Source organism: Aspergillus tanneri, assembly GCF_003426965.1.
Source record: "Aspergillus tanneri strain NIH1004 chromosome Unknown AapTan_4_pilon_pilon_pilon, whole genome shotgun sequence".
NCBI lineage: Eukaryota > Fungi > Ascomycota > Eurotiomycetes > Eurotiales > Aspergillaceae > Aspergillus > Aspergillus tanneri.
Window position 1 is genome coordinate 842,590 of NW_022984631.1, and position 25,275 is coordinate 867,864.

At 48.4% G+C, this 25,275-nt stretch overlaps 8 protein-coding genes across 8 annotated transcripts; 4 read left to right on the forward strand and 4 right to left on the reverse strand.

Annotated features, from left to right (window-relative positions):
• Positions 1–43: 43 nt before the first annotated feature.
• On the forward strand, positions 44–5,956 carry ATNIH1004_005489 (uncharacterized protein; the record flags this gene model as incomplete). The annotated part of the gene is made up of 2 exons (XM_033570143.1): positions 44–4,542; positions 4,591–5,956. 2 exons carry the CDS (start codon positions 44–46, stop codon positions 5,954–5,956), a joined length of 5,865 nt encoding a protein of 1,954 aa, XP_033426175.1.
• Positions 5,957–6,402: 446 nt separating this feature from the next.
• Positions 6,403–7,672, forward strand: ATNIH1004_005490 (uncharacterized protein; the record flags this gene model as incomplete). Its single annotated transcript, XM_033570144.1, has 5 exons — positions 6,403–6,669; positions 6,740–6,910; positions 7,001–7,147; positions 7,201–7,300; positions 7,368–7,672. The coding sequence occupies 5 exons, from the start codon at positions 6,403–6,405 to the stop codon at positions 7,670–7,672; spliced, it is 990 nt and encodes a 329-aa protein (XP_033426176.1).
• Positions 7,673–9,097: 1,425 nt separating this feature from the next.
• On the reverse strand, positions 9,098–9,409 carry ATNIH1004_005491 (uncharacterized protein; the record flags this gene model as incomplete). Its single annotated transcript, XM_033570145.1, has 1 exon — positions 9,098–9,409. The coding sequence occupies one exon, from the start codon at positions 9,407–9,409 to the stop codon at positions 9,098–9,100; it is 312 nt and encodes a 103-aa protein (XP_033426177.1).
• A 459-nt stretch (positions 9,410–9,868) lies between these two features.
• ATNIH1004_005492 (uncharacterized protein) lies at positions 9,869–11,747 on the reverse strand (the record flags this gene model as incomplete). Its single annotated transcript, XM_033570146.1, has 6 exons — positions 9,869–10,330; positions 10,381–10,718; positions 10,777–11,154; positions 11,208–11,404; positions 11,465–11,535; positions 11,595–11,747. 6 exons carry the CDS (start codon positions 11,745–11,747, stop codon positions 9,869–9,871), a joined length of 1,599 nt encoding a protein of 532 aa, XP_033426178.1.
• A 755-nt stretch (positions 11,748–12,502) lies between these two features.
• Positions 12,503–13,602, forward strand: ATNIH1004_005493 (uncharacterized protein; the record flags this gene model as incomplete). The annotated part of the gene is made up of 3 exons (XM_033570147.1): positions 12,503–12,576; positions 12,642–12,995; positions 13,059–13,602. The coding sequence occupies 3 exons, from the start codon at positions 12,503–12,505 to the stop codon at positions 13,600–13,602; spliced, it is 972 nt and encodes a 323-aa protein (XP_033426179.1).
• Positions 13,603–15,015: 1,413 nt separating this feature from the next.
• On the reverse strand, positions 15,016–16,640 carry ATNIH1004_005494 (transcription factor domain-containing protein; the record flags this gene model as incomplete). Its single annotated transcript, XM_033570148.1, has 4 exons — positions 15,016–15,387; positions 15,446–15,791; positions 15,891–16,416; positions 16,472–16,640. 4 exons carry the CDS (start codon positions 16,638–16,640, stop codon positions 15,016–15,018), a joined length of 1,413 nt encoding a protein of 470 aa, XP_033426180.1.
• Positions 16,641–16,942: 302 nt separating this feature from the next.
• Positions 16,943–17,252, forward strand: ATNIH1004_005495 (uncharacterized protein; the record flags this gene model as incomplete). The annotated part of the gene is made up of 2 exons (XM_033570149.1): positions 16,943–16,958; positions 17,008–17,252. 2 exons carry the CDS (start codon positions 16,943–16,945, stop codon positions 17,250–17,252), a joined length of 261 nt encoding a protein of 86 aa, XP_033426181.1.
• Positions 17,253–19,893: 2,641 nt separating this feature from the next.
• ATNIH1004_005496 (uncharacterized protein) lies at positions 19,894–20,451 on the reverse strand (the record flags this gene model as incomplete). The annotated part of the gene is made up of 1 exon (XM_033570150.1): positions 19,894–20,451. One exon carries the CDS (start codon positions 20,449–20,451, stop codon positions 19,894–19,896), a length of 558 nt encoding a protein of 185 aa, XP_033426182.1.
• Positions 20,452–25,275: the final 4,824 nt, after the last annotated feature.

The following is a 25,275-nucleotide window of genomic DNA, read 5'->3' on the forward strand; positions in this document are numbered from 1 at the left end:
GTTCAGGCTAGACGTCAGTCAGACATCCATACCGTTCCCAGATATGCCGTTTCGACGCATCGGCGTCAACTGCTTCGGCTTTGGGGGGTCAAATGCGCACGTTATCCTTGACGAGCCAAGTGCCTTAGTTTCAGATTACTCCCCTGCATATGCTAGCTGTTATGAATCTTCTGACGATATAGGACCACTGCACGATGAGAACAGCCCTCGGCCGTACTTATTATGCTTTTCCGCAAATAAGGAAAAGTCACTCCGAGATTATGTTAAAAGGTTGGCGCAGCATCTGCATAATCCGCTTGTCAAAGTCAAGCCTCGGGACATAGCATATACATTGGGTACACGCAGAAGCCATTTATTCCACCGAGGCTACATTATCATGAACCAGTTGGACGACGTGGATCCGATAGCTATCTCATATGGAAAAAAACACTTGCAGCCTCCAAGGGTAGGATTTGTATTCACCGGGCAAGGCGCCCAATGGCCGGAAATGGGTCGAGACTTGCTAAAGTTTTTCGCACCTGCCAAAGAGGTCATCGGGCACTTGGATGCTGTGCTCCAGCGACTTCCAGATCCACCAAACTGGACCTTACTAGATGAATTAACTGAGCCGCGTGATCCTAAGCATATCAGACAACCAGAGTTCAGTCAGCCCCTCGTAACTGCGCTACAAATAGCTCTTCTGGTGGTACTGAAACACTGGGGAGTTTGGGCCCAGACTGTCGTTGGTCACTCATCGGGTGAAATTGCAGCCGCATATGCAGCTGGATATTTGTCAGATGAGGAAGCAATACTGCTCGCATATCATCGCGGTCAGTCCTGTCAGGATACACAACTGCAGAAAAGCCTATCCCTGGGAATGCTAGCCGTTGGCCTTGGACCGGATGAAATTTCAAACTACCTGTGCGACTCGAACGATGTCGAACTTGCATGCCGCAATAGTCCCACAAATGTGACGCTTTCTGGCACTGTTGAAGCTTTGGAGCAGTTAAAACAGAAGCTTGAGAAGAATGGGTCATTTGCACGAATGCTGCAGGTCGACCTGGCTTACCATTCGACTTATATGCACGAAATCGGAGAAGCATACAAGGAGGCTGTAAGCCGAGATTTGCCCATGGTTTCTTCTCCAGATCCAGTATCAGATGATGTGGTTATGTATTCCTCCGTGTCTGGCCATATGCAGGTCAAAATGCCCGATGTGGACTACTGGAAAAATAATATGATCTCCCCTGTCCGCTTTAGTGATGCCGTTGGCGAACTGCTAGCATCCAAGGAACCTCCAAACTATCTGATCGAAATCGGGCCGAGTGGTGCTTTAAAGGGACCGGTATCGCAGATACTAAACGCTCTGGGTTCGACAAACATAAAATACATTCCAGCTCTTCACCGCGGAGAGGGCGCAATTAATTCCACACTTGGGGTTGCTGGAGAGCTATATCTTGCAGGCGCCCCTATTCGGATGGAGCTAGTGAACGAGGATTCTCAACCATTGTATCCATTGACTTTAATTGACCTCCCCAATTATTGCTGGGATCACTCAGATAAGTATTGGTTCGAATCTCCTGCAAGCGAGGACTGGCGATTTCGGCCATTTCCTCATCATGATCTCCTCGGTAGTAAGGTTCTTGGAACGCCCTGGTATAATCCGACTTTTAAGAAAACCATGAGCCTCACTCACCTACCGTGGTTGCGCGATCATCGACTTGGATCAGATGTTATATTTCCCGGATCTGCGTATGTTGCAATGGCTGTCGAAGCTATATACCAAGTAGCCTCGGTTCGACAACCAAATGCCATGGTATCAAGCTCAGGCGACCTGGGCTACCGTTTGCGCAATGTTCGTTTTGACATGGCTCTTGTCTTGGAAGACGGTGATGAACCAGATGTATACCTTACGATGAATCCATTTCCCGGGTCAAAAGAGTCTTGGTATGAGTTCAAGGTCTTTTCAATACGGCAAGGTGTGACGAGCCACCATGCAAACGGTATGATCCGTGTTCATGAACCCGTCGTCGACCCAGCCCCCCGAGAGGACATTGCACCTCTAGAGCATCCATCACCGGGCCACCTGTGGACAAAGGCTTTTGCAGAATTGGGTTTCAACTATGGGCCAGCATTCCACCTCCTTCAAGAAGTAGAGAACCGCACTGGCATGAGGCGTAGTCGGTGTACCATCACATTGGCAGAACCTGTTTCAGATCATGAGTCCCAGTCACATTATCCATTCCATCCTGCTGCACTGGATGGCGTGTTCCGGGCCACAACACCAGCATCGGTAGCCGGAAAGCGCGGTGCGATACGCGAGACATTAATTCCGGCAATGGTCGACGACTTTATCATAAACCCCAATCCGAACCGTCCGGATGTCGGAATAGCTGTATCGTCAAGTTATTACTCTGGCAGAGGACGAAAAGACGCAGCAAAGAGCTATTTAGGTGACACCACGGTATACAACCCAGCCACAGGGGATCTACTAATACGGATGACCAAGCTTGCCAGCCATAAGATCAATTTAGGGGTTGATCCATTGTCCCTGCAAACTTTGACGCATGAGGTCTTTAAGCCGGATATCAGTACTCTTTCACAGGAGTCGATTCAAAAACTGGGAACCTACTACGAGGATCATGTGTCGGGGATATTGGAATTGGCAGCACATAGAAAGCCCGGCTTAGATGTCCTCGAGATTGATCTGGACACGGGTGATCTCGAAAGCCCGTGGCTTGATTGGCAGCATAAGACCGAAAGTCAAGCGGGAAAAAGCTATCGGTTTATGGCGCTCGATTCGGCCAGCATTGCAGACGTCAAGTGTCAATATGATCATTATGCAGACGACTCGTTCCAGGTTCTGAATCCTGAAGAGACTCGATTGGGCCTAGATGCAGAAGTTGTCTTTGATTTGATAATTCTCAAATGTGTTTCACCCTTGTCTGATAGGGCATCCTCCGTCGTCGAGAAAGCTAGTTCATTGCTTTCTACTGATGGCCATATATTGGCACTTGAATTATCGGCCCCCGGGCGTCAGATAAATAGCAAACGCTCGCTAAGAGGCAAGCTTACGGGCCTCGGCTTTCGCAAAGTCCTTTCTGTGCCAGGTAAAATGGGTACTATATTCCTATGTTCGGCATCTCCTCCACGAACGCAGAACGTGGAAACAGCCGCAACTCTTCACAGTGTCGTCTTTGGTGACGGTGGTTATATCCCTCCCGTCACGCGTGAGAATCTTCAACGTGCTGGCTGGCAGGTTAATGAACACCAATGCCCTGATGAGAGCGTTCCAGAGGGCGCCACTGTCTTGGTAATCGATGAGGTATTCTCGTCCTTGCTCACGCACATTTCCGAAGCGCAATGGATCTATCTTCGCCGGTTAGTTACCAGTGGCTGTAGGATACTGTGGGTGACGCAGGGAGCTCAGCTCGCAGTATGTCAACCCGACAACGCACTGGCCGCTGGTCTCTTTCGCTCCATTCGGTCAGAGGATCCAAATGCAACAATTATGACACTCGACGTTAGATCCCGCGACTTGGACCAGGCAACGCCACACATCCTGACAGTACTGGACCAACTCAGGCAACCTCAGGCTCGATGGATAAGTGACAGCGAGTATGTGGAACGGGACGGCATCCTTCACATACCGCGTGTCGTGCCATTTGGGCCATTGGCCCACGAGGTCAAGGAACACATAGCCAAGCCAATCCCCAAATTATTGTCTGAAAACGAGCCGCTTACCCAGCTGAGAGCAGAGTACGTGGGTACGTTGGACGCACTACAATTTGTCGAAGTATGTGAGGGACCCCTTCCAGAGGGCCACGTTGAGATTGAGGTGTGTGCAGCTGGCCTTAATTTCAAGGATGTCGCTGTCACAATGGGAATAGTCCCTGAAAACGAGCATTTGCTAGGACTTGAGGGGTCTGGTATCGTTCGCCGCACTGGGCCTGGAGTTGGTGAACACTTGTGTCCTGGAACACATACAGTATTTATGGCAAAGGGGGCACTTGCCAACAGGATATATGTCCCGAAAGAATTCACAGTTCCTATCCCTCATACCATGCCCTTTCATGAAGCAGCAACAATGCCCGTTGTGTTCTGCACGGCTCTATACTCGTTATTTAACACAGGCAACCTTCAACGGGGACAAAGTGTGCTTATCCATTCTGCTGCAGGTGGTGTTGGAATGGCCTGCATCCAGCTTGCCAAATATGCCGGGGCGGATATTTATGTGACTGTTGGAACGGAACAGAAGCGTCACACTCTTCATAAGAAGTTTGGGATTCCTTACGAGCGTATGTTTTCCTCACGATGCGCCGGGTTTGCACTAGATATTATGAAGTCAACTCAGGGGAGGGGGATTGATGTTATTGTCAATTCTCTCACGGGGGATTTACTAGATGCTACGTGGCGCATCTGTGCTGATGGTGGAACCATGGTTGAAATCGGGAAGCGAGACATCGTGGAACGGAACTACCTCGCCATGGAGCCATTTGATCGAGGATGTTCATACCGCCCCATTGACCTGTCCCATCCCATCGGACTGCAAAAGCTACCAGTGTAAGTACTATTATGTAGTAGCAATTTTTCGCTAACGAGCATTGTCAGCCTCCTGAAGCGCGTTTTCGAGTTGCTTGCCGACAGCCATATTACTCCCATCACACCCATCACTACCTTTTCTATGAGCCAGGTTCCTGAAGCCTTTGCGTATCTGCGCAGTGGCCGCCACGTTGGAAAAGTGGTTATATGCGATAAGCCCGAAGAGGAATCCAAAGTTTTAATACGGCCATTGCAGCGAGATATTTCTCTCCGGGAAGGAGTCGCCTATCTTATAGTTGGGGGACTCAAGGGGCTTTGCGGCAGCCTCGCTGTGCATCTCGCTCAAAGAGGAGCTCGCCACCTGGTCGTTCTATGTCGTAGTGGGTGCGAAGATTCTCGTTCTCAGAAGGTAATCTTGAATTGCCGCTCGCTTGACTGTAAGGTACACGTCTGCCGTGGCGACGTGCTGCGGACCCTGGATGTGCGACGAGCCTTTATGCGAGCACCAGTGCCCGTTGGAGGCGTGGTCCAGGGTGCCATGCTTCTTCGTGACCGGCCATATGAGATGATGACAGTTGATGAGTATCATCAAAGCATTGAGGGCAAAGTGCAAGGGACTTGGAATTTGCACCATGTGTCACTGGAAAGGGGCCAGGCACTTGACTTTTTCCTCCTGCTATCCAGTATTTCAAGCGTGGTGGGCAGCAAAGGCCAAGCCAACTATGCTGCTGCCAATAGTTTCTTGGATTCATTTGCTGCATACCGCCGATCGATGGGCCTGGCCGCCCAGACAATCAATCTAGGGGTGGTAGAGGATGTGGGTGTGGTGGCTGAATCGGATGAACTCAGCAAGCGACATCAGGGATCCAACGAGTTGACCAACATCCCAGAGGGAGTGCTGCATGACATTGTTGACTGCTCTCTACATCAACAGTTCTCTTCTAATGAGCTATCACTGTGTGCTGATAAAGATAAACATCCCACGGTCCCACCTCGGCTTATTACAGGCCTACGAGTACCTCAGGACCCCAGGCAGTCTGGCCTTCGCTTCGACCCACGTTTCCGAGGGTTATTTATGGGCCGATCCACCGCATTTGAGACTGGGACAGGAGCCAGTGATGGCGACATCCTGGGCAGTGCGGTACATGCCTTCCATACTCTTGTGCGATCTGGCGCGGTTGGTGAACAGCTTCTCGAGTCATGCGTGCAAGTCCTAGCAACTCGATTAGGTCAGATGCTGCGGTGGGGTGAAGACCAACAGATCGAGCCGGAGAGACCACTGTCGGTATACGGATTAGACTCCCTATCAACTGTGGAGCTCCGAAATTGGGTCAAAGCACAAATGGGAGCGGAGCTGACCACCTTTGATATTGTTCACGCGAATAGTTTAATCATGCTCGCAGAGAGGCTGTTAAGTAAGATGCGACGGGAGTGAGATTAATAACGCTCTGTCGATTGTGCTGGACGAAGGAAAGAGAAGACGCAAGAAGAGAAAGAAGGAAAACAGAAAGGGAAAACGCGTGACTAGCACCAGGGTTGGTCTAAGGTAGCAATGCCTGTTACCGAGGCGAATTAATGTTTCACTTTTGTCAGTAGCTAGAATGAATGCCTTTCACAGTTGTCTCCTCTCGTCTCTTTAACTCGTTTTGTCTATAAGACCGGGCCACCGGATGACTCGACCAGCCGAATATCCAAGGCAGTCATTTGCCCGCTCGTTTACTCTTACTTCGTTAGTGAATTCTTAGCCTTCTGCCTCGCCACGCAGACCAACCATGTAGATTACCAGAAAAAATACTAACTGTTGCATATATATATGACCCTTCAGCTCACTATTATGGTCTTGATTAATTTATTTGCCAAACTACCGTTTATATCTCTAATATGTTAAGCTCACACTATAGCATTCCACCCGGTGCGTTGGTTCTCGTGACCGGCGCAAACGGCTACATCGCCTCTCATGTTATCAATCTGCTACTCTTTAGTGGTTACAAAGTGAGAGGCACTATCCGTGAGCCAAAGCCATGGCTGGATGACTTCTTTAACGCCAAGCACGGGCAAGACAAGTACGAGTCAGTTGTGATACCAAAGCTAGAAGATGACGGCGCATTGAATAATTGCATGGAAGGTATCTGTGGGGTGCTGCATGTGGTAAGACAACACGACGTGATGGCTGGGTGGGAGGGGATTCCGAGAGCTGACCGTGCCTTTCTTGACATAGGCATCGGATATGTCTTACAATCCTGATCCCAATGTCGTCATTCCAAATGTAGTGGCCGCTACATTGAACGTCTTGGCGGCGGCTGCGAGAGCTCCCTCCGTAAAACGAGTGGTACTAACATCATCTGTCTTGGCTGCCTTGGATGGGAACGACGATGAAATGGTCGCTGATGTGGGCAAGTGATGGCTGTCCAGTCACGGTTTCCTCTGTCAACATAAACTGACTTCTGTTCTAGACATTTGGAATGATGCGGCAGTCAAGGCAGCCTGGAACCCAAGCACTCCGGACACCTTGAAGCCACCAGTGGTATATGCTGCGTCGAAAGTACACGGGGAGCAGGCTGCGTGGAGGTGGATAGAAGAGAACCAGCCTCATTTTGGGTTCAACACCGTCCTTCCCAATATGAATGTGAGTTCAAAATACCGAAGGTGATTTGTGTCATGGCTAAATAGTTATTCCAGTTTGGGAGACTTTTTATGCCAGAAAAGCAACGGTCATCGATGGGCTTCACGCGCAGCCTTTTGCGAGGTGACGATTTAGTGATGAACATAATTCCGCCTCGTAAGTTATGATTCGTTCCCTATTGAACTTTCGAGGTTTAAATGCACAATTTTAATGCGCAAACCAGAGTGGTACGTGGATGTAGAAGACACTGCGCGACTGCATGCAATTGCTCTCCTGCATCCCCAAGTGATATCGGAACGTCTCTTTGCATGTGCAGCTCCTTTCACATGGGACCAAGTCCTCCAGACTATGCGCCACCTTCAGCCGCAGAACAGGTTGATCCCAGATAAAGCCCCCGCGAGTACCAAGAGGGATATTCGAGTGTTGCCTTCACAGCGGGCAGAGAGTCTATTGAAAGAATTCTATGGAAAGCCAGGGTGGACCACGCTTGAGGAGTCCCTTACGGCCGGAATTGTTGACACAGACTAGTCTTGTTGATGCCTGTCCACTAGGATATACCAGGAGTCCCACACTTGCATCTGTCAAATAATATGGCAGCTTATGGCTGTACAGGGCCAGGATCATGACTAAGGCCCTCAACAAGCTAAAGAACATGATACCAAGGACAACAATAATAATCATCAGTATAATCAAGAAAAGCCCAACCAGCTCAAAGCCATCCATTTAAGACCCTTCCAAAAACCGTATCTTCTTTCCTATTTAGTACTAGCCAAATATCCGACAGCATCCTATGGTGTGATCAGCGACATTAGACTGGATTTATTTCTAGTAAATTGAAGGAATGAATGACCCAGCCTATCAGAAAGGGTGTAGTGGATCATGATTAGCCATTTTCTTACGGAGTAGCGGCCATCCTACAAATGGTTCTCGTTCATGTTGCCTGACCTAGATAAATTTCATGCCGTGCTAAACAGTCCCTGAAAAGCGTCACTGCATGTAATATCCTAAATGACAGAATCAGCTGTCTCCATCTTGCCTGGAACTGGGGTAGCTGACAAGAGTACGAAAGAAGCATTGCTGACCACGGAATGCCTCACCTGCCGGTAGGGACACATATTGCAAACCCCAACGTCAGCTGAGGCTAAACTTGGATAGGGTGCGAAAGGTCAAATGTGATGAAGGGAAGCTAAGGTGAGCCCTACATTGAAAAGGCTCACCATCATCTACATTGCGAGCGACCATCCAAATTTATTTCCATAGCTGTCAGAAATGCACATCAACAGGTCGCAGGTGCGACGGCTATGATAGCCTTAAGTCAGCAGCACTAACGACGATTCAAATGCCTTCTTTCTGGTCCTTCTTCCCCGGCGATCACCAGGAGAAGGAGAACTTCCACTATTTCCAATCTGTCATGATCGCGGATCTGACGGGTTGCTGGAAGATGGAATTCCAGAAGATGGCTCATACATGCCCAGCAATATGGCATTGCATGATGGCTCTGGCCTGTATCCATCGCCAGTATCTTACCAGCAGTACACCAGTGACAATCCTGAGGTACAGAAATCCTCATGGCATGGAATTTGCCCTCGCACAATATAACAGGTCAATCCGGTCCCTACGCGAGATGTTGACGGGGTCATGCTCCCGACAGGTGGATAAAAAAGTGATCCTCACCAACTATCTTCTCTTCACCTGCATGTGTAGTTTGCAAGGAAATCAGGTCCAGGCATTCATGCATATCAACAATGGACTCAGACAGCTCAATCAATGGCGTTTGGGTTCAGTCATACGCAAGGAGTCCCACGCTGTCTCCTCAACGGATAGACTTTTATTAATATTTACTCGACTGGATACGCAAGTTTATCCCTAGCAGACATGTCTACAGGGAATACTTGTGTATTGGGACCAACACCTTGCCGCGTATTCAGCAGCGCAGCCAATAGGTGACAAGCCTTAGACCATCTCCATGTACGACGCATGTTCGGACAAGTCATTCTTGCGGCAGATATCACATGTCGCCGAGGGTGAGCTAGCCCATGACGATCTGCTATTCGAACACATGCATTTACTCAATGTGGCCACTCGGGTCCTCGAACATCCCGAGTCCACGGGCACAAACAATCCAGGACCATCGTTCTGACTGGTGGCGGCAGCAAGAGAGCCACTGTTTTGGATTGGCGCTCGGTGTCGCGAACCAGCTGTTCGTCGACGGGCTCTCCGTCTTCTGCAACGGTTTCCTCGTCGAGGAGGAGTCTGCGAGACCATGTTGGTGTGCCAACCATTGAGCGTATCGTTGAGATCGAAGAGACTGGTTACCTGATAGAGCGTGGTAGCCAGGGCTGGGATTGGACAATGGATATGTGGCAATCATCGTGTGTCCAAGATACAGTTTTCCTGGTGCTGAGCAACAGGTGCGCGTTGTGTTGAAGACAGCTGAGGATGTGGCTTTATCTGGCCCAGGGACTGAAATGTTTTCTTCGTGGTGTTAGTATTACTCTGGGAGTATTTTCCTTAGAAACCCGAAACCCGGCCATTAATACATATATGTTACTTCAAGCCGCATGGCCTGTACCACACTCCCATAAATATGTGGTTAGATTGTTTTCTACCACCAGGCGACGAACCTTGGAATTTCTTTTATCCAAGACCATGGAACAGTTGGTAAATGTGTAGTACCTGAACGATACCTTTTTAATTCCTGAAGCTATTCCCAGGATATAAAGCCTACTTCAACTGCAATTCTCCACCCTCAACGACCAACCGCACAATATTCTTATTCAAGCCAGGCCAGTGTCTCCGGCCGCGGAGAAACCAGTACACAAAAGCAAACAACGTCGTGCCACCAAAAATTGGCAACGCGTAGTTCATATTCTCCCCCGTCACAGGCCGATACGCAGGGAAACACAGCCAGATAGTCACATACGCGGTGTAAATAAGGGCGAAGATGTTGACGGGAAGTCCCCATCGGCCCATGTTCCAGGTGCCCACGGGCACTCCATCCTGGCGGAATCGATTCAAGACCATGCAACTGATGGCGATGAAGTAGGATACGAACAGACCAATTGAAGACAAGGCGACAAAGGCCCCAAATGCGGCAGAGCTAGGGATATTGAGACACGCGAGGACCATAACGATGAACACGGGAAGCCACACTGCGCGAACGGGCACATTGTGTCTACGATCCACCTAGTATAATATCAGCATCATGTTCCGGAAACAGGATCGATCACACCAACATATGAGAACCACCGAGGAAGCGCGCCATCTCGTGCCCATGCCCAAGTTAGCCGCGAGACCGACGCAATACTGGCCAGATTGACGGACAAGGAAATGACCAAGAGACCGCACACCATTGCCGTGGCGGTCTTGACGGATCCTGTCGCGTGCTCGCAGATGGCGATAATGGGAAAGCTGGCCTCCAGGGCCTTGTCGATGGGCCCCATCGTGAACAGAGTGCAGATCACGATTGAATAGGCCAGAACGGCGTTGGTGGCAACCGTCCAGAAGATCGACCGTGGGACCGCCTGGCGCGCTCGGCGGACCTCTTCGCTCATATGTACCGCCCCGTCGAATCCTGGAGCAAGGAGTTAGTTGGCTCGCGGTTGATGTACCGTAAGAAATACTCTACTGACCGACGAATCCCCAGGTCGGTGTTAACAGTCCAATGTTCCATGAAATAAATTTATCCGTCCAGCCTGACTCAGACTGGGTTGTCAAGAACACGTAGTCGGCAGTGTGTCGTGGAGCTAGCGCAGCAAAAACGACCAGGAATATGATGAACATGACAACGTGAAGCACTCCGGCTAACAGCTCAATCCAAGGAATCAGCCAGAAGGTGTACATGTTCATCAGTCCTTCCACGATCAGCATTGCAAAGATAATGAGGGTAATGTGCCATCGCTTTGGGTCATAGTCAGGGTAATTGACAATGGCTAGCCCCTGTATCATCGTCGCCGTCGTGTTGGCTACACCGGCGAGAAGCGACACCCATGCAAACCAGGTGATCCAACCTATACGTCATATCAGTTCCCGAAGAGTCGGATTGATTTACTACCGAACCTACCCTGCATCCAGGTTATGAATTTCCGCTGGCTCGGAGGTGCCAGATGATGCGTCCAGTGATACTGCGCACCTGCAATAGGCTGCATTGAGGCCATCTCTGCCAACGAGGCCGATTGCGCCAGGGCTCCAAAGACCACAATTACGATCCCCCACACCAGCGCCTCCGGACCTCCGTTGGTGAGCACAGCGTTCAGGTTCCTGGTCGGAGATTAGCGCACTGGGATCCAGTATCCAGTGAATTGCTGAATTGTTGCATACAAGGCCTGACTCTCCCAACTCGACATGAACGTGAGTGAGAAGAAGAATATCTGTGTGAAGCTGAATAATCGCTGCGAGGGTCAACTTTTAGCGCCGGACTTCAGTTTGCGCAGGCGACACAATGTCACACCTTGATTTGGGTCTGCTCGGCCATTTCCTTTTGACCAGCATGGCTGGGGTCTGTCGCAGGAACAGCGAGCTCCCTGAGGGATGGCGATGCGGCATCGACGGCGCAAGTTGTATCTTTATATGAGCGGGTGGTGGCTAATTCGTGTTGCTCCATTCTGGCTTGGCGCCGGGTTGATTGTGTGGGGGGCAGGAAGAGAGACTGACAGGCACCGCAGCAATTAATACCCTTCACCACCCCCTAAAATGAACAGAAGAGAAAACGACGCTGGTAGACCGGAAGAGACGGAGGAGAAAGGGATAAAAAAGTCAATCCCACGGATTAGACCGAAGCTCCAGACTCTGCATTAGTCCTATGCAACCCAGCCCTAGCCGATCGGAGCGATGTTACCATCTCCGCAAGACTAACGACCATCCTGGTCGACGCCAGTCTCTAGCATCTGGTCGCGTTTCGGAGACGCTGGGGTCATGGTCGGACTAGGACGAAATCGAAATTAACGAGACTGGTCTAGTTAAGTCGTACTTAGTGCTGTGCTAGGCAGCCGGATATATTGGCCCCAATTGGCCATGCACCATCATCCTTAAAGAGTACGGGGACGTCCATTGCCTTCCCATTGACATGGGATATTATGTCTCGTGGAATGACGATGCTCCCACCGCTCCTTCCAGTCACCGACAGCGATCATGGAGCATGGGTAGTCACGGTGGCCACTATCCTGTTGATTGTGGTCCTCGGGGTGACCATAGTCACATTGGTCTCGCGGCTTCGCATTCTTCGGAAGATTTCCTGTGGGGATGTCGTTCTTTTAATAGGAACAGTGATTTCTCTCGGTGACCTACGCTAGTTACTCCACGTACACACACTGACTTTTGTCGATCAGCTTCTCTTCTTCCCTCAAACCGTTTGCATCAATGTCGCCAGCAGAAATGGTCTCGGGCAACATCGACGCGCTCTTAGCGATGAATCGTATGAAACGTATAGCAAAGTCAGTTCGGACTCAATCCGCGATAATGACACCACTGCTGACCATCTCGAGTCCCTCTATGCTAGTCAGATACTTTCCGTCGTAGTGCTGGCCTGCTCTAAAGCGACCGTAGCACTCCTTGTGATTTCAATTGAGCCATTTACGACCATCCTCCGAGCGTGCAAAATTGTCCTAGGGCTGATCGGTGTCTGGACATTGGTCGGGATCATCACACTGGCAGCACAGTGTACACAAGCAGACACATGGGATTTGGAGTCCAGCCGGTGTGTTAACCAGGAAGGGCTCTATATTGCTCTTGGTGTGTTCCATATTCTGCTAGATATCGCGATCGTCGCGATCCCAATTGCCCTGATGTGGAGGGTGCAAATGATCGGGTGGAAGCGACGTCAAATATCGGCTCTCTTTGCGCTTCGCTTAATGTGAGAGATAGCGCCTTTATAACTTATACCTGTCTGCACGAAGGTCTGATGATAGAAGTGTAGTGTCCCTGTCATTACGATCCCTGGCTTACTCTCCTTGACATCCTCTTTTCATACGGACCCCCTTGACCGGCCTTGGAATGGGGTTATGCCAGCCATTTGGTTACAGCTAGTGCAGAGCTCGTCCATATTATGCACCTGCATTCCGAGTCTGAAGCGAGTTCTCGCCGACCTCCAAACTGGAATGATGGCCGGAACGATCTCAGAATTTTTTGAGCTGTCGGTTTCAGGCGCCCACAGCACCGCAGGGGGTCCCAATTCGCGGTCTAGAGGCAGACGACATCCATATGTTCCAGGACCAGTTGCTCTCGCTACGAATGTCACAGGCAACTGGAGTGAAGATGCAGCGCACCCGAGCTCCAGCAGGACACTTCTGCGCCCCAGTGAGAACCTTCCAAAACAGAGGGGTGATGCTACTGTGCATACAATAGGATACCAGGAGAGCCATGATGGGTCCCATTCCAGGGCATCGTCAAGTAGCCGGGATCTGGCTCCACATTGCGCTGAGAGATGCAGGCTATCCTCGGACAAGGCGGGGCAACAGTAGCATGGGCCATTTGAGTTATTTTGGAGGGTTGAGTCGGCAATTTCCATCATGGTTTGATCATTCTAAGTTAGCCCAGGAGTGCGCTCGTAGTCGATTCCCGAAGCATCCGTTTGTATCCGAGCTATTCGCGATAGTATCCTGCGAAATGGATCCCAGTTCGGGTCCCGATGCAACTAGCCACGGAGAACGGAAGAGAGATTGGTAATATCCCCGATCGGCCCCCAGTGCGAAGAGTCTTTATGTCTCATTTGAAACGCGTCCTAAGTTGGCTGTGGCTGCAGCCCGGCCAGTGCGGAATACTCCGCCGTAAACCGCTGTGGATTACGGCCCGTTCCACAATAAAATGAACTACAGATACTTCCCCATTTCCAGTGCCTCTAATTGGAAGCCGTTAGCTCTGCAACGCGGCGCAGGCGCCGCGCACAGAGAAGACAAGAATTTCGTTTCTATAGAGGCATTGGCGTGTCGATCATGGCGCCGTTCGATTTTCATATCCAATGAGAACGTTTATCGATGGCAGTGACATGAGGTGATCCTTGAGGATGATATCCCTGTCAGATTGTCTCAGAAGCGGATAGTAACAATTGGCCTAATTGGTCCCCTAAACGAGGGTTGCAATCAACTCTTCTGTCCATGTAAGGGAAAGTAGAATAGGTCCTTTGGGCGTTCCCACAGTCCGTCAGCAACCCACCCCTTCGTTTTCTAACACCGACAGTGAAGACATCCCTAGCTCACTCCAAATGGCAGAGTCGAATCCCATAGACAGAAGTCTCTTCCTAGTTCTAGAGTCCAGAAAATGCCAACACCGTGGAGACATACTCTCCGATATGAGTGCCTCGCATCACAACAGCGCAACATCCTGGCTACGCGGGCTGCATTTCGCGCCCAGACTTTACAGGGGAGAAAATACCCCTCCCCGTCTTTCTAACTGAGCCAATTGAAAATGACTTTATTCTGAACCTATGCAAGAAAAAATTCTGAAAGTGCAGCCGTTAGGCCGTCCAACTGAAGATTGTATTTGCCGCATGTCCTCAAGTGTCATTTCTGATGGTCGGTAAACAAGGGGTTTGACAGCCAGCACTTTGCGTGCTCAACAAGATCAACTTCGTCGATTATACTCGTACCAGCAAATGAGGCTCAAGAAATGTCCGCCTAGTCAAGTATCAACGGGTAGCGCTCGGACTGGGAGGCATGGCATGATAGAGTTCACGTACACGATCGCTCTATACCCTGCCAAAGATACCAAATGCGACAGGTGACTGGGCTAACAGGGATACCGCAATGAATACGCGCTTGGACAGAGATTCTGTGAGGCTACGTTGGAGCCTGGGTATAGAGCTGAAGGTTACGCGTAGTGTTCAAATTGACTTTGTACGGATAGCATGAGTTACTTGAACACAGGTAATATCCACATCATCCCACGTTCGGCCACGCCGCATCAAAATTCGTGTCGAACCCGTGGAACCACGTTTCGTCAATAAAGGGCCATTGCAGCATTTCCGCTTCCAGGTCATGAGAGTCCATCGTCGAGTGATCACTCGACTGCGCACTCGCCTGAGGGGGCCGGATGCTCCGTCGTTCGTCGTTTGCGGATTCAACTGCCTCAGACATCCTCGCCTCTGGTTTTCGCATGGAGATAGACAGGTCATTTCGGGGGCGTGAGGACCGAATATCTCCGTACTCATCCAAAGTCCCTGCGAGAGTGAGGTGGCTAGGACGGTCGTCCGAAATCTGGCTACATTTGGCCGTTTGGTAAAATTTATCTGCTTCCCGTACTGCACGCCACTGCCCAGGTTTATCAGCAAGATTGAGCCTCCAGAGGTCACAGCAGCCAAAATCTTACCCAGCTATGGCCCACAGGCCAGTATTCACAAAGTCGTTCCAGGTATAAGAAATTAGCTTTTTTCTCCTGCTCCGCTCGTTCCCGCCCACCAGGATACCGCAGTGGGGAAACAGTGCCGTACATATTGATATGGGCGGCAACAAAGACACTGAATCCTGCGTATGGAGTGATAACGGGTGTTTCTGATGCCTCCAAGGCAGACAAAACACCACCGATATTATGTGCAGCTTCAAAAAGTTGGTCAATAACTTCGTCCCACCAAAGTGTTTCTTCCACGTTGTTTAATGGTCGATCCGGATAAGGCTTGGACCCCGAGAGAACACAGTCACGGTGGAGAAAAAGGATGCTATATGGCTCTCTAATTAGTACTTCCCAGCTGGTCTCGACCATTGGACCCTACCTCATAAAATAGACAAGATTTATATAAGCAAAAAGCTCCCCATACCCTAGCGCAACATGGGCCTGTGCGCTTGTTTCGGGATATCGGACCGTTATGTCTTGCAGAGCCCGCCATTCGTCGAGTTCCTCCTTGAGATTACGCCACGTAAGATGCGCGGCCGAGGGAGCGGCGGGCGATGCCGTCTGTCCCCGGCGGCTCTCGTTTGCAAATCGTAAAATGCGAACAAAAATATCAAATCCGCGGGTCACTATTGTCAGGCCCCGGTCGATCGTCAAGTCCGAGGACAGCAGCGCATGGCGATTCATGTTCGCTGGCATCAGTCGAGACGTTGCACGCCGACAAAAATTGAAGTCCTGATCACTTATGGGGAGAGGGACAGAGATCTGGCGGAAAGACAGAGCAAAGTGCTGGCGCGCGCCTGAGCTCAGCTCACAATCTTGCGCAAAGCAGCACCAGTATGTCCGAACTAACTGCTCATACTGGGTTTGGGACGCTTGAAAATCATCCAGATTATGTTCCATGCTGTCATCAGCGGTCTTCAGCAGCGATTGGATCATGTAAGTTGCCATTCCTAGGAGAAGTTAATACCGACACCTATTTGAATCGAGAAATGGCGTGCTACACACCGCTGTACATCCACGCCTTGTAAGGCCGGCCCGAGCCCCATTCGTAGAACGATATCATAACCAGAGATTGCGCCAAATGCAACGAGGGACCCTCAAAGGCCCGGCGCGCTAGCTGTTCGCGCGCATACTCTGCGTAGACGTCTTCCTGTTCTAGATTGTGGCCCGACATAAAGCGCGCACACAAGCAAAGCAACGAGGCTACAAAAACCGGGTCCACGGAGGATGGATTCGTGGATATATCTGCAATCAGTGATGGATAGTGGAGAAAATTGGCTACGGGGAATTTTTTGCGATAGGTGTCGCAGGCGCTGATGATTGTAGCTGGAGCAAGAGCGGCAATTGGATTGGAGGGCACACATTGGCAAGTATGGCTAGAACAAGCATCAGGGGTTGTTTCTGGTCTATTTTCGATCGCTGCTGATGAACTCCTCTCCTTTTTTTGCGTCCGGAGTGAATCTTTCTTTGGCCTCAATGGTGACACTCGAGGGTCTGTCAACACACACGGCTGTTGATTGAGACGTTGACATCGCCGACAGGGGGGATGGCCCTCGTGAATGCATTTAACCTTAGCTTTGCTAGCAAAGAGATCAGTTCCTCATCTTCCAACAGTATGGAGATCTCCTACCGGCAGCCATCACACGAAATCGATAGACGCATGGTCCATCGGCCTTACGGTCGGGAATATCGGGAGAATTTGCAGAAGACCGTCGGGAATGTGCGGGAATATGTCGTTCGATTAGTCATCGCTCGTCCTTCCCTTCACGTTATTAAGAACGAGTAAGAACGAGGATATAGGTGGCGTCCACAGTAAAAGCGGGTCCATCAACAGTCGACAGTAATGGACCCACTTTTACTGTAGACCCAAGCTAACTCTTTGTATGGCGGGGTATACACAACTACTGAGAGTAGGCTGACCGTTGGGAAGGGAAATTCCCATGGGAAATCGGGACGGGATTCCCGTCCCATAAAAACGGGACGATTTTCTAAGATTTTATGGGAATGGGAATGGGAAGGGAATGCCAAGAGATTCCCACTGGGATTCCCCCTTCTTTCTGGATGGGAATTGGGGTAAGAAATGGGATCACACTTACTAATGGGAAGGGAATAGGAATTTGGGAAATTCCCTTGGGATTAGATAGGAACTTCCCATACTAAATCACGTGATCAATAATTACTGTATATACTGTATAGTTACTACTAAAAACTGCTACTTTAAAAATATACTAAAATTAACTAGTCACTTACAACGTTATTGAAGTAATATATTGATCCCTATCAGACAGTGTAACTCCATGTACTATATATTTCTTACTTTCTTGGGCCCTTCTACTATAAAAGGACCCACAGTAGGCTGTAACGGCTATATACTGCTAACCTACCAGAGGAAACTAAGAGGCACCCAAGGGGGAAAAAAACAAAAAATATCAATACAACTTCTCCTGATTTAAGCAGTGTAATTTACAGCCTATATAGGGCTTAGACTAGAACCACAGGCTGGTACCCTAGTATATGTAATAAACTAAAAGAAGTTGCATTATTATTTTAATTTCGGTGAAAAGGGACTTATGTAATTGTTGCTGTTAGTAAAATAATATCTCATGTATTGTCATAGGCTGAACCCATAGAACCTACAAGATAGGTTATGTACAAGAAGGAATCGTTGAAGAAAGGAAGAAAGGAAGAAAGGAAGAGGAAACAAGCGGTAAACAAACAAGGTTGTTCGCGAGGCACAATTCTCTGAATTCAAGGGGCTCAGGCGAGCTGACTATCTAGATGGGTGACTAAGTGAGGCCACGTGACCATACCGAATATGGTAGGTCCCTAACACCCCCCCTTGGCCGAAGCGTGCTCACCCAGCACCATTACGTACAGAATCGCTTGTAAAGCAAAAAGCCAGGAAGCCAAAAACTAAGCTAAACCTATATTATCGAGAAAAGCCGTGAATCCTTCGGATCGAAGCAATTTAGTGAGGCCATCCGCAGCGTTCTCCTTACTAGGGCATAGCCGAATGTTAATAATGCGGTCCGCCGCGAGCTCGCGCGTATAATAATACCGAATATCAATATGTTTAGAGCGCTTGGTGGTGACCGTTGAACTGATGAGATCCTTGCAACCTTTATTATCCACGTGGAATGCAATGGGGTCCAAAGGCGCAGAGTAGATCTCCATTTCGCTAAGTAGGCGACGAAGCCACTGAGTTTCCCGAGCTGCGTCCGACGCCGCCATATATTCGGCCTCATTGGATGATAAGGCAATGGATGTTTGTTTGGCAGATCGCCATGATATCAGGGCACCGGCTAAAAGTACGATATAGCCTGATACTGACCGACGATTATAATAAGGACCTCCCCAGTCCGAATCGGTATAAACCAGTGGTTGCGGTAGGGGTCCATTTGACATGCGAAAGGTGATACCCCGCGTACGAGATCCTTTTAAATATTGAATTAAGTGTTTGGCCGCTCCGAATGCCTTTTTGGTAGGGGCCTTGTTAAATTGCGCTAGCAAGCTCGCGATACGCGCAATATCTGGACGGGTTCTTAAGGCAAGCCATTGAAAACTACCCGTAAGTCGATTATATTCTTCGTTAAGGGTGGGATCGGGGTCATCATCGATAACTAAACCCGGATCTGCAGGTAAAGAGACTGGGTGGGCATCTGCGAGCCCTGCCGAAGCAATGAGATTATCAATATAAGATGTCTGCATAAGCTTAATCTGACCATCAGATTGAGTAATCTCCATGCCGAGGAAATGCTTGAGGTGAGCTGTCTCTTTAATTGCGAATTTTCGCTGCATTGCGCTTAGAAGCTATTCTGTGTCTGCTTTAAGCGCGGCAATAATAGCAAAATCATCTACATGAGCAGTCACATAGAGATTCTTGCGAGATTGGTAAATCCATAGGCCTGGGTCGTAGTCGCTTGTTTTAAAGTCCAAAGCTTCAAGATTACTGCGGAGACGGTCGTACCATATACATGCGGAAGGTGCGAGACCGTACAGGGCGTTATTTAGCTTGCAAACCATGGTGTCAGGATCACCCTTTTAGAAGCCGGTTGGTTGGCGCATATATATTGGCATATTAACTTTACTATTAAAAAACGCCTGCACCGCGTCCGCCTGAGCGATATACCATTTGCGATAAGCTGCAACCGCGAATAGGATATTAATCGTTTGGGGATAAACCACTGGCGAATATATCTCCCCAAAATAAGGATCTTGCTTAACCAAGTTACCACGAATAACCCAACGTGCCTTGTATTTGAAAGTGCCGTCATTGAGGTCCTTAATATTAAAAACCCAACGACCAGGGATAGGCTTCAAGCCCTTAGGCATAGATTGCTTATTAATCAAGTCCCATGCCTTAATTTCGTCGAGACGGGAAGCTTCAAGCTCGCAAGCTGCTAACCATCTATTTTTATTAGGTGATTTCATTGCTTCCTGCCAAGTATTCGGAGTCGGAGGTCGATTTGCCTCAGCAGAAGCAGGCGAAGTAGGGGTAAATCCTGCGAATGGAGCAAAGCCTTTAGCAGGTCGAACCCAGTCAGATTGTCCGTTATCCTCCGCGGGAGAATCCCCATGAGATGCAGCGCTTCCTGCGCGAGATGTTCAGGGCCAGGATTGGGAGGTACGGTAGAAGTAAGCAGTATTTCCGTAGGCTGTTCCCTCTGAGCCTGTTCGTTGAATGAAACATGGCCAGTCCGAATAACCTTGTTTGTCTCTTTGACGTAGACCTTATAATTGGTTGAAGAATTGCTGCTGATGTAAACACCTGGAGCGCCGCGGCCAACAATCTTGTTGAAATCTTGATGTCCTGGGTCGTTATAATACCAAACACAACAACCAAAGGGACGAATGTGAGCAATCTGCGGATGCTTGTTAAAAAATGCGGAATGCGGTATAACATGCTGCGAGGGTTGAACATCTGGATTAGTAGATACCCCCTGGAACTGAGTAATCTGCGTACAGTGTAGTAGACGTAGGGACATTGTTCGTGATATAAACTGTGTGTTGCATGGCGTCCTGCTAGAGCTAATATAGTAATCTAGAATTATGCAGAATCGCGCGCGTACGCTTGATAATAATCCGGTTGGCGCGTTCGCCTGGTCTATTCTGCCATGGGGAATAGGGATTGGTTGGTTCTATCTTCGCACTATTTTTATTCGCCCATTTCGTTATTTCCTCAGTCACAAATTCGTTATCGCAATGCACGAATGCAGGTGGTTGAAAGCCTTAATTTTTTATATGGCTAAGCCATTGCTCGAGATATTGGTGGACGAGCTTTCTATCTTTAAGAAATATAATCCACCGATACCGCGTTGCATCGTCTGTTATCAGCATATAATAGCGAGAACCCGTACGAGAAGCAGGGTCGTTTAGCTGCTTATAGCTTCAGACAGAGTATTGCCTCCACCGCAATATCAATAAAAATGCGCTGAAGAGGTCTCGTGGCATGTTTTGCCAAGGTATGAGATTGGCTGCGTTTCTGATTCGCCGCGTGGCAGATATCGCAAAAGGGCCGAGATTGGGATCGGAAACCTTAATCTGACTGCCAGGCGTACGAGATAATCGCAAAATATCAGGGTAATTAGGTGCGCTAATCGTCGATGCTATTGGATTATGGTAGCCACCTGAGGATTGGGTGCTTTAGAGGCTATAGCCGCAAGAGCTAATTCTCTGGTCGAGATGTCTTATATATCACACTGTTAATCTTATAACAGTTCGTCGTGAAGGGACTGCAGTGATAGTCAAGCCTTCTGTTGGTAAAAACAATATTGGTGTACGCGTCCTCTGGATCGATGGTTTAAAACCTGCCTTTAGGAGCTGCGCGTAACTCAACAAATTCGCTGACAAACCAGGTACTGGCGTACCTCTGGTATATCAAGGGTAACATTATTCAACGTTATTCGGGCCGTTCCCTCAGCAGGGGAGGCTTTTGTCCACCTAAGGATCCGCCAATATTAGGCATACCAGTCGGTAGAATTCGTACGTTGAAAAGACTCTTTCTGGGGTCATGTGGTACGATGCGCATGTATCCACATACATTCAGGTGTTCTGCTTATTCCGCAAATAATTGAGATCCAAGGGCTTCGGTGGTGGTGCATATGCAGGATCACCTTTTGTAGCCCTATACTTGTTAATTCGCTTGAGAAACGCTGGCGTTGCTCTATCAGAAGGAATTGCCTCGGGATTCTGATACCAGCATATCCTCGTGAGAGAATATCATCTGCAATAACTGCAAGACGATTTCGCATCTTTAAAAGAGGTAGAGTCCGGTGACTCGTTATCCGGCTTCTTTTTTGCTATCAGATTGTTGATTTAATCCAGAAGTCTTTGAACGGCGCGTATTAGACTGTTGCAATTTTAACTATCGTCCAATCTTAACTAGATCGGTATTCTTAATCGGTTGATTTCCTGCCCCTGAGGCAAGGAATGGATCAAGCTTATTCGTTATAAAATTCGATTGCCAATTGCGTAGGCGAATATAGTGGATATTATGAAATATGTTATCCACAGTCACATGGAGGCGTTTCGCGCATGCCTGGAGCGTTGAAAGCTTGCTCTTGTACGCCAAATAATCGCCATTATATAATTCGATATCAATAATTTCTCGCACTAGGTTATAGCGCTCCTGGGCCTTCGTCTGACCTATTGCCTCATAGATTCGTATATATAATGCAGCTGCCTTCGAGATATCTATCTCACCTAGGCGATCCTGCACTTCTCGGACATTGATGGTAATTCGGATAGCCAAAGCTTATTTTATCTGCCAAATTGCTGAATTGAGCTCGTCACTGTCTGGTGGATTAGCTCCTCGTTATCAAAATCGACTCCGCGTTTATAATACGGCGTCTTTAAGAGATCCTCTTTCCAATCGGCGAAATTGGAAATCTTAGAGATCTTAGTTTATGTTGAAGCTTTCGACCAACATCCTTCCGCATGGCGCTGACTGCCTGTATTATACTCGCGCGGCCGGCGTCATCCTCGCGTGGTGACGGTAGATCTGTTGACGTGGGCTTCGGGTTCGGTGTGGGTGTACTTGAAAGGGGCGATTGACTGCGTTGAATTAGCTCTATTATTTGCTGCAATTGAGTTTGCATTTGATTCTGCAATTGACTCTGCAGTTGTGTTTGAAAATCCCTGAACTGTCCCTTGATAATATTCCATGCGATCTCCTCCTCTGACTCAGTATCTCGTGGTGTGGTCGTATTATCCAGGAGAGGACGGGCCAGGTGTACAGTATGGAGATTCATCCCTAGAGGCGCTTTTCCCTTCTTCGGGCCCATTTTAATTGAAGTTATTATCAATTCCTCGAGAGGCAATTGAATAGACAAAACAGGTGGTTTAAAACCACGTAATATCAGCTCTAAAAGGAAGATATAGAGGGTCTCATAACCTGTTCGCGAGGCACAATTCTCTCAATTCAGGAGCTCAGGCGAGCTGACTATCTAGATGGGTGACTAAGTGAGGCCACGTGACCATACCGAATATGGTAGGTCCCTAACAAAGGTTGGAAGTCACGTGACATGGATCGAGGGCCAATCGGCCAAAAGGGTCAGTAGGGTCAGTAGGGAGTAGGGACAGTAGGGACAATAGGGACAATAGGGACAACAGGGATAATAGGGACATTGGCCCGAGAGGTCAAATGGGCTCTAGCCCTTTACATGTATATTACAATCTATAAACAGGCTAATACGTGGTTTCTCTTTATGTTTATTTGCACGGTTTCACTGAACTTGTCACGAATTACCCTTTTTTTTTTATTATATTTCTCCCATAAGAAGGTAGTCCTATGTGTTCTTAAGTAATATCTATAAAGCTGTGAATATTTATATGACAGTGAGTGCGGCGAACAATATCCTGCCACGTCACAGAAAGGTTTTGCTCTCACAGAGACTAGCAGATAGTGATGTATTGCCAGAAGTTCCTTTTTCCCCTTGGATTATCATCCTTATTCTTTCAGGTTCCCTTTTTACATTAGCAACGTTGCAGGTACGTATACTACACGATCTGGTAAGACATTTTTATTTACTATTATAGATACAGGGTCTACAGGTCATAGAACCTGAAAATAATAAACTTGTTGGAAATTTGGGATATCCACGAAACTTTAGTATGTTTTCTGACAAATAAGCACGCCAGTTTCTTACAGAGCAGGTTCTCTCCTACATGTAGAGCCCTATTCTATCCTTGATACCGACCTGTCAGCCTATTTTTGCAGTCCTTTCCAACGGATACCTAGGCAAAAAGCATCATGGCCTCGCTGGAAGACAAGTCCAGGGTCAATAATTTGCCCGCATTATAAGCCATGGAATCGAGACACAAATAGTATGGGAAAAGTCCAGTGGTATGGAGCTACCACCGAGGGCAGCACGGATAATAAAAGGCTTTCGGAAATCTTTGCCCTTGAAAAGGAAGGACGTGGTCAAGGCAAGTGCGCATGATTGCTGTAGTGTTTCCTAGAAATTAAGAAAACATTAGTTCGCGGAACAAATCCAAATCCTTCCCTAATCGAAACTGGTTGCTCAGAGCCCTTTCAGATTCCGCAGGACTTGAAAGCTCCAAGCATCTATACAATATACTGGTTGTGGAATACCACTCAATATGTGGGAAGTGGTTTTCGGGTAAGGCCTTCTGGTGAACCCGTACACTGTGTAGATACTAATTTTAACAACAGATTTATCCTGCGTGCATTGACGTTGAAATAGCCGCTCCTCTCCTAGAAGCAGAAAGACCAAGTACTTTGAGATTGAATGTGCCATCTACATATTTTACCTGTCCAAGTCACTGGTAGTCTAGATTGGCGCCCCAAATCAACCATCAACCAAAGGTGCCCAGTTCGATAAGCCCCTCATGGGTTCCGGAACCGATATTAAGTTCCACACCTGGGGCAATTACAATAAGTAGTGACATCCGATCTTCCGACCTTGCTCTAACTGCTACCCCTGGTCTGTCAACACATGTTCCAAGTGTTTCTTAATCGATTCGGCCGACAATGGTGGTACAGACGTCCTTGATAAACCTAAAAAGCTCACCTTTAATCTCGCCCGCTGCATCCACACATACAGTGATGATTACTTCGGGCGAGCCTATGAAATTTGATTATCGATCTATTAATATTCCTGCTGGTGATACTGTCCTTTTCCACTCACCAAATAGGTTCTTCCTATTCAATACTACACACGAAAAGCCATTCTTCCCAGTCAGGAGGATTGGAAGTCAAGGTTATGGCGAAGTTCTATATCAGGTAAATAACACTGACCCTGCCTGGTTTCTCGCCTGCAACTCTCTCGAGACATGTCGATGCTATCCACCTTCACATTTTGCCATCAACCCAGGGAAGCATTCGAGCTATTTTTTCGACCAAGCCGTTAAAAATTCTATATATTTTTCACAAACCACAGCACAGCCGTCTACCTGGGCAGCAACAGTTACAAAGGTCGTTACTGTATGCACTTAACCGAAAAATATTGTCCTGGTCTCGCTTTTGATCATTTCGCGGAGTGTTTTTGAACTTTCGCTGTATCTTAAGTCTGTCCGTACTATCCAGTCTGTTCCCACCTCTAAGTTTGTCCTTTGCAAGCTGATGTGTAATTTAACTCCTTTCGTACTTGAAGCTTTTCGACTAGGTCGAGCCTCCATTCACAACAGTAGCAATTGTACTCTCAATGATGCTTCTTATTTTCCCTTCTTGTCCTGGATTTCGGAAATGAATTCCGCCAATATCCCACACAGTGTATACATCAGTGCATGTATGTAGCTTTTGCACAGACGCATAGCATGATTGGTAGTTGGCAGGCCACCTGGCAAAA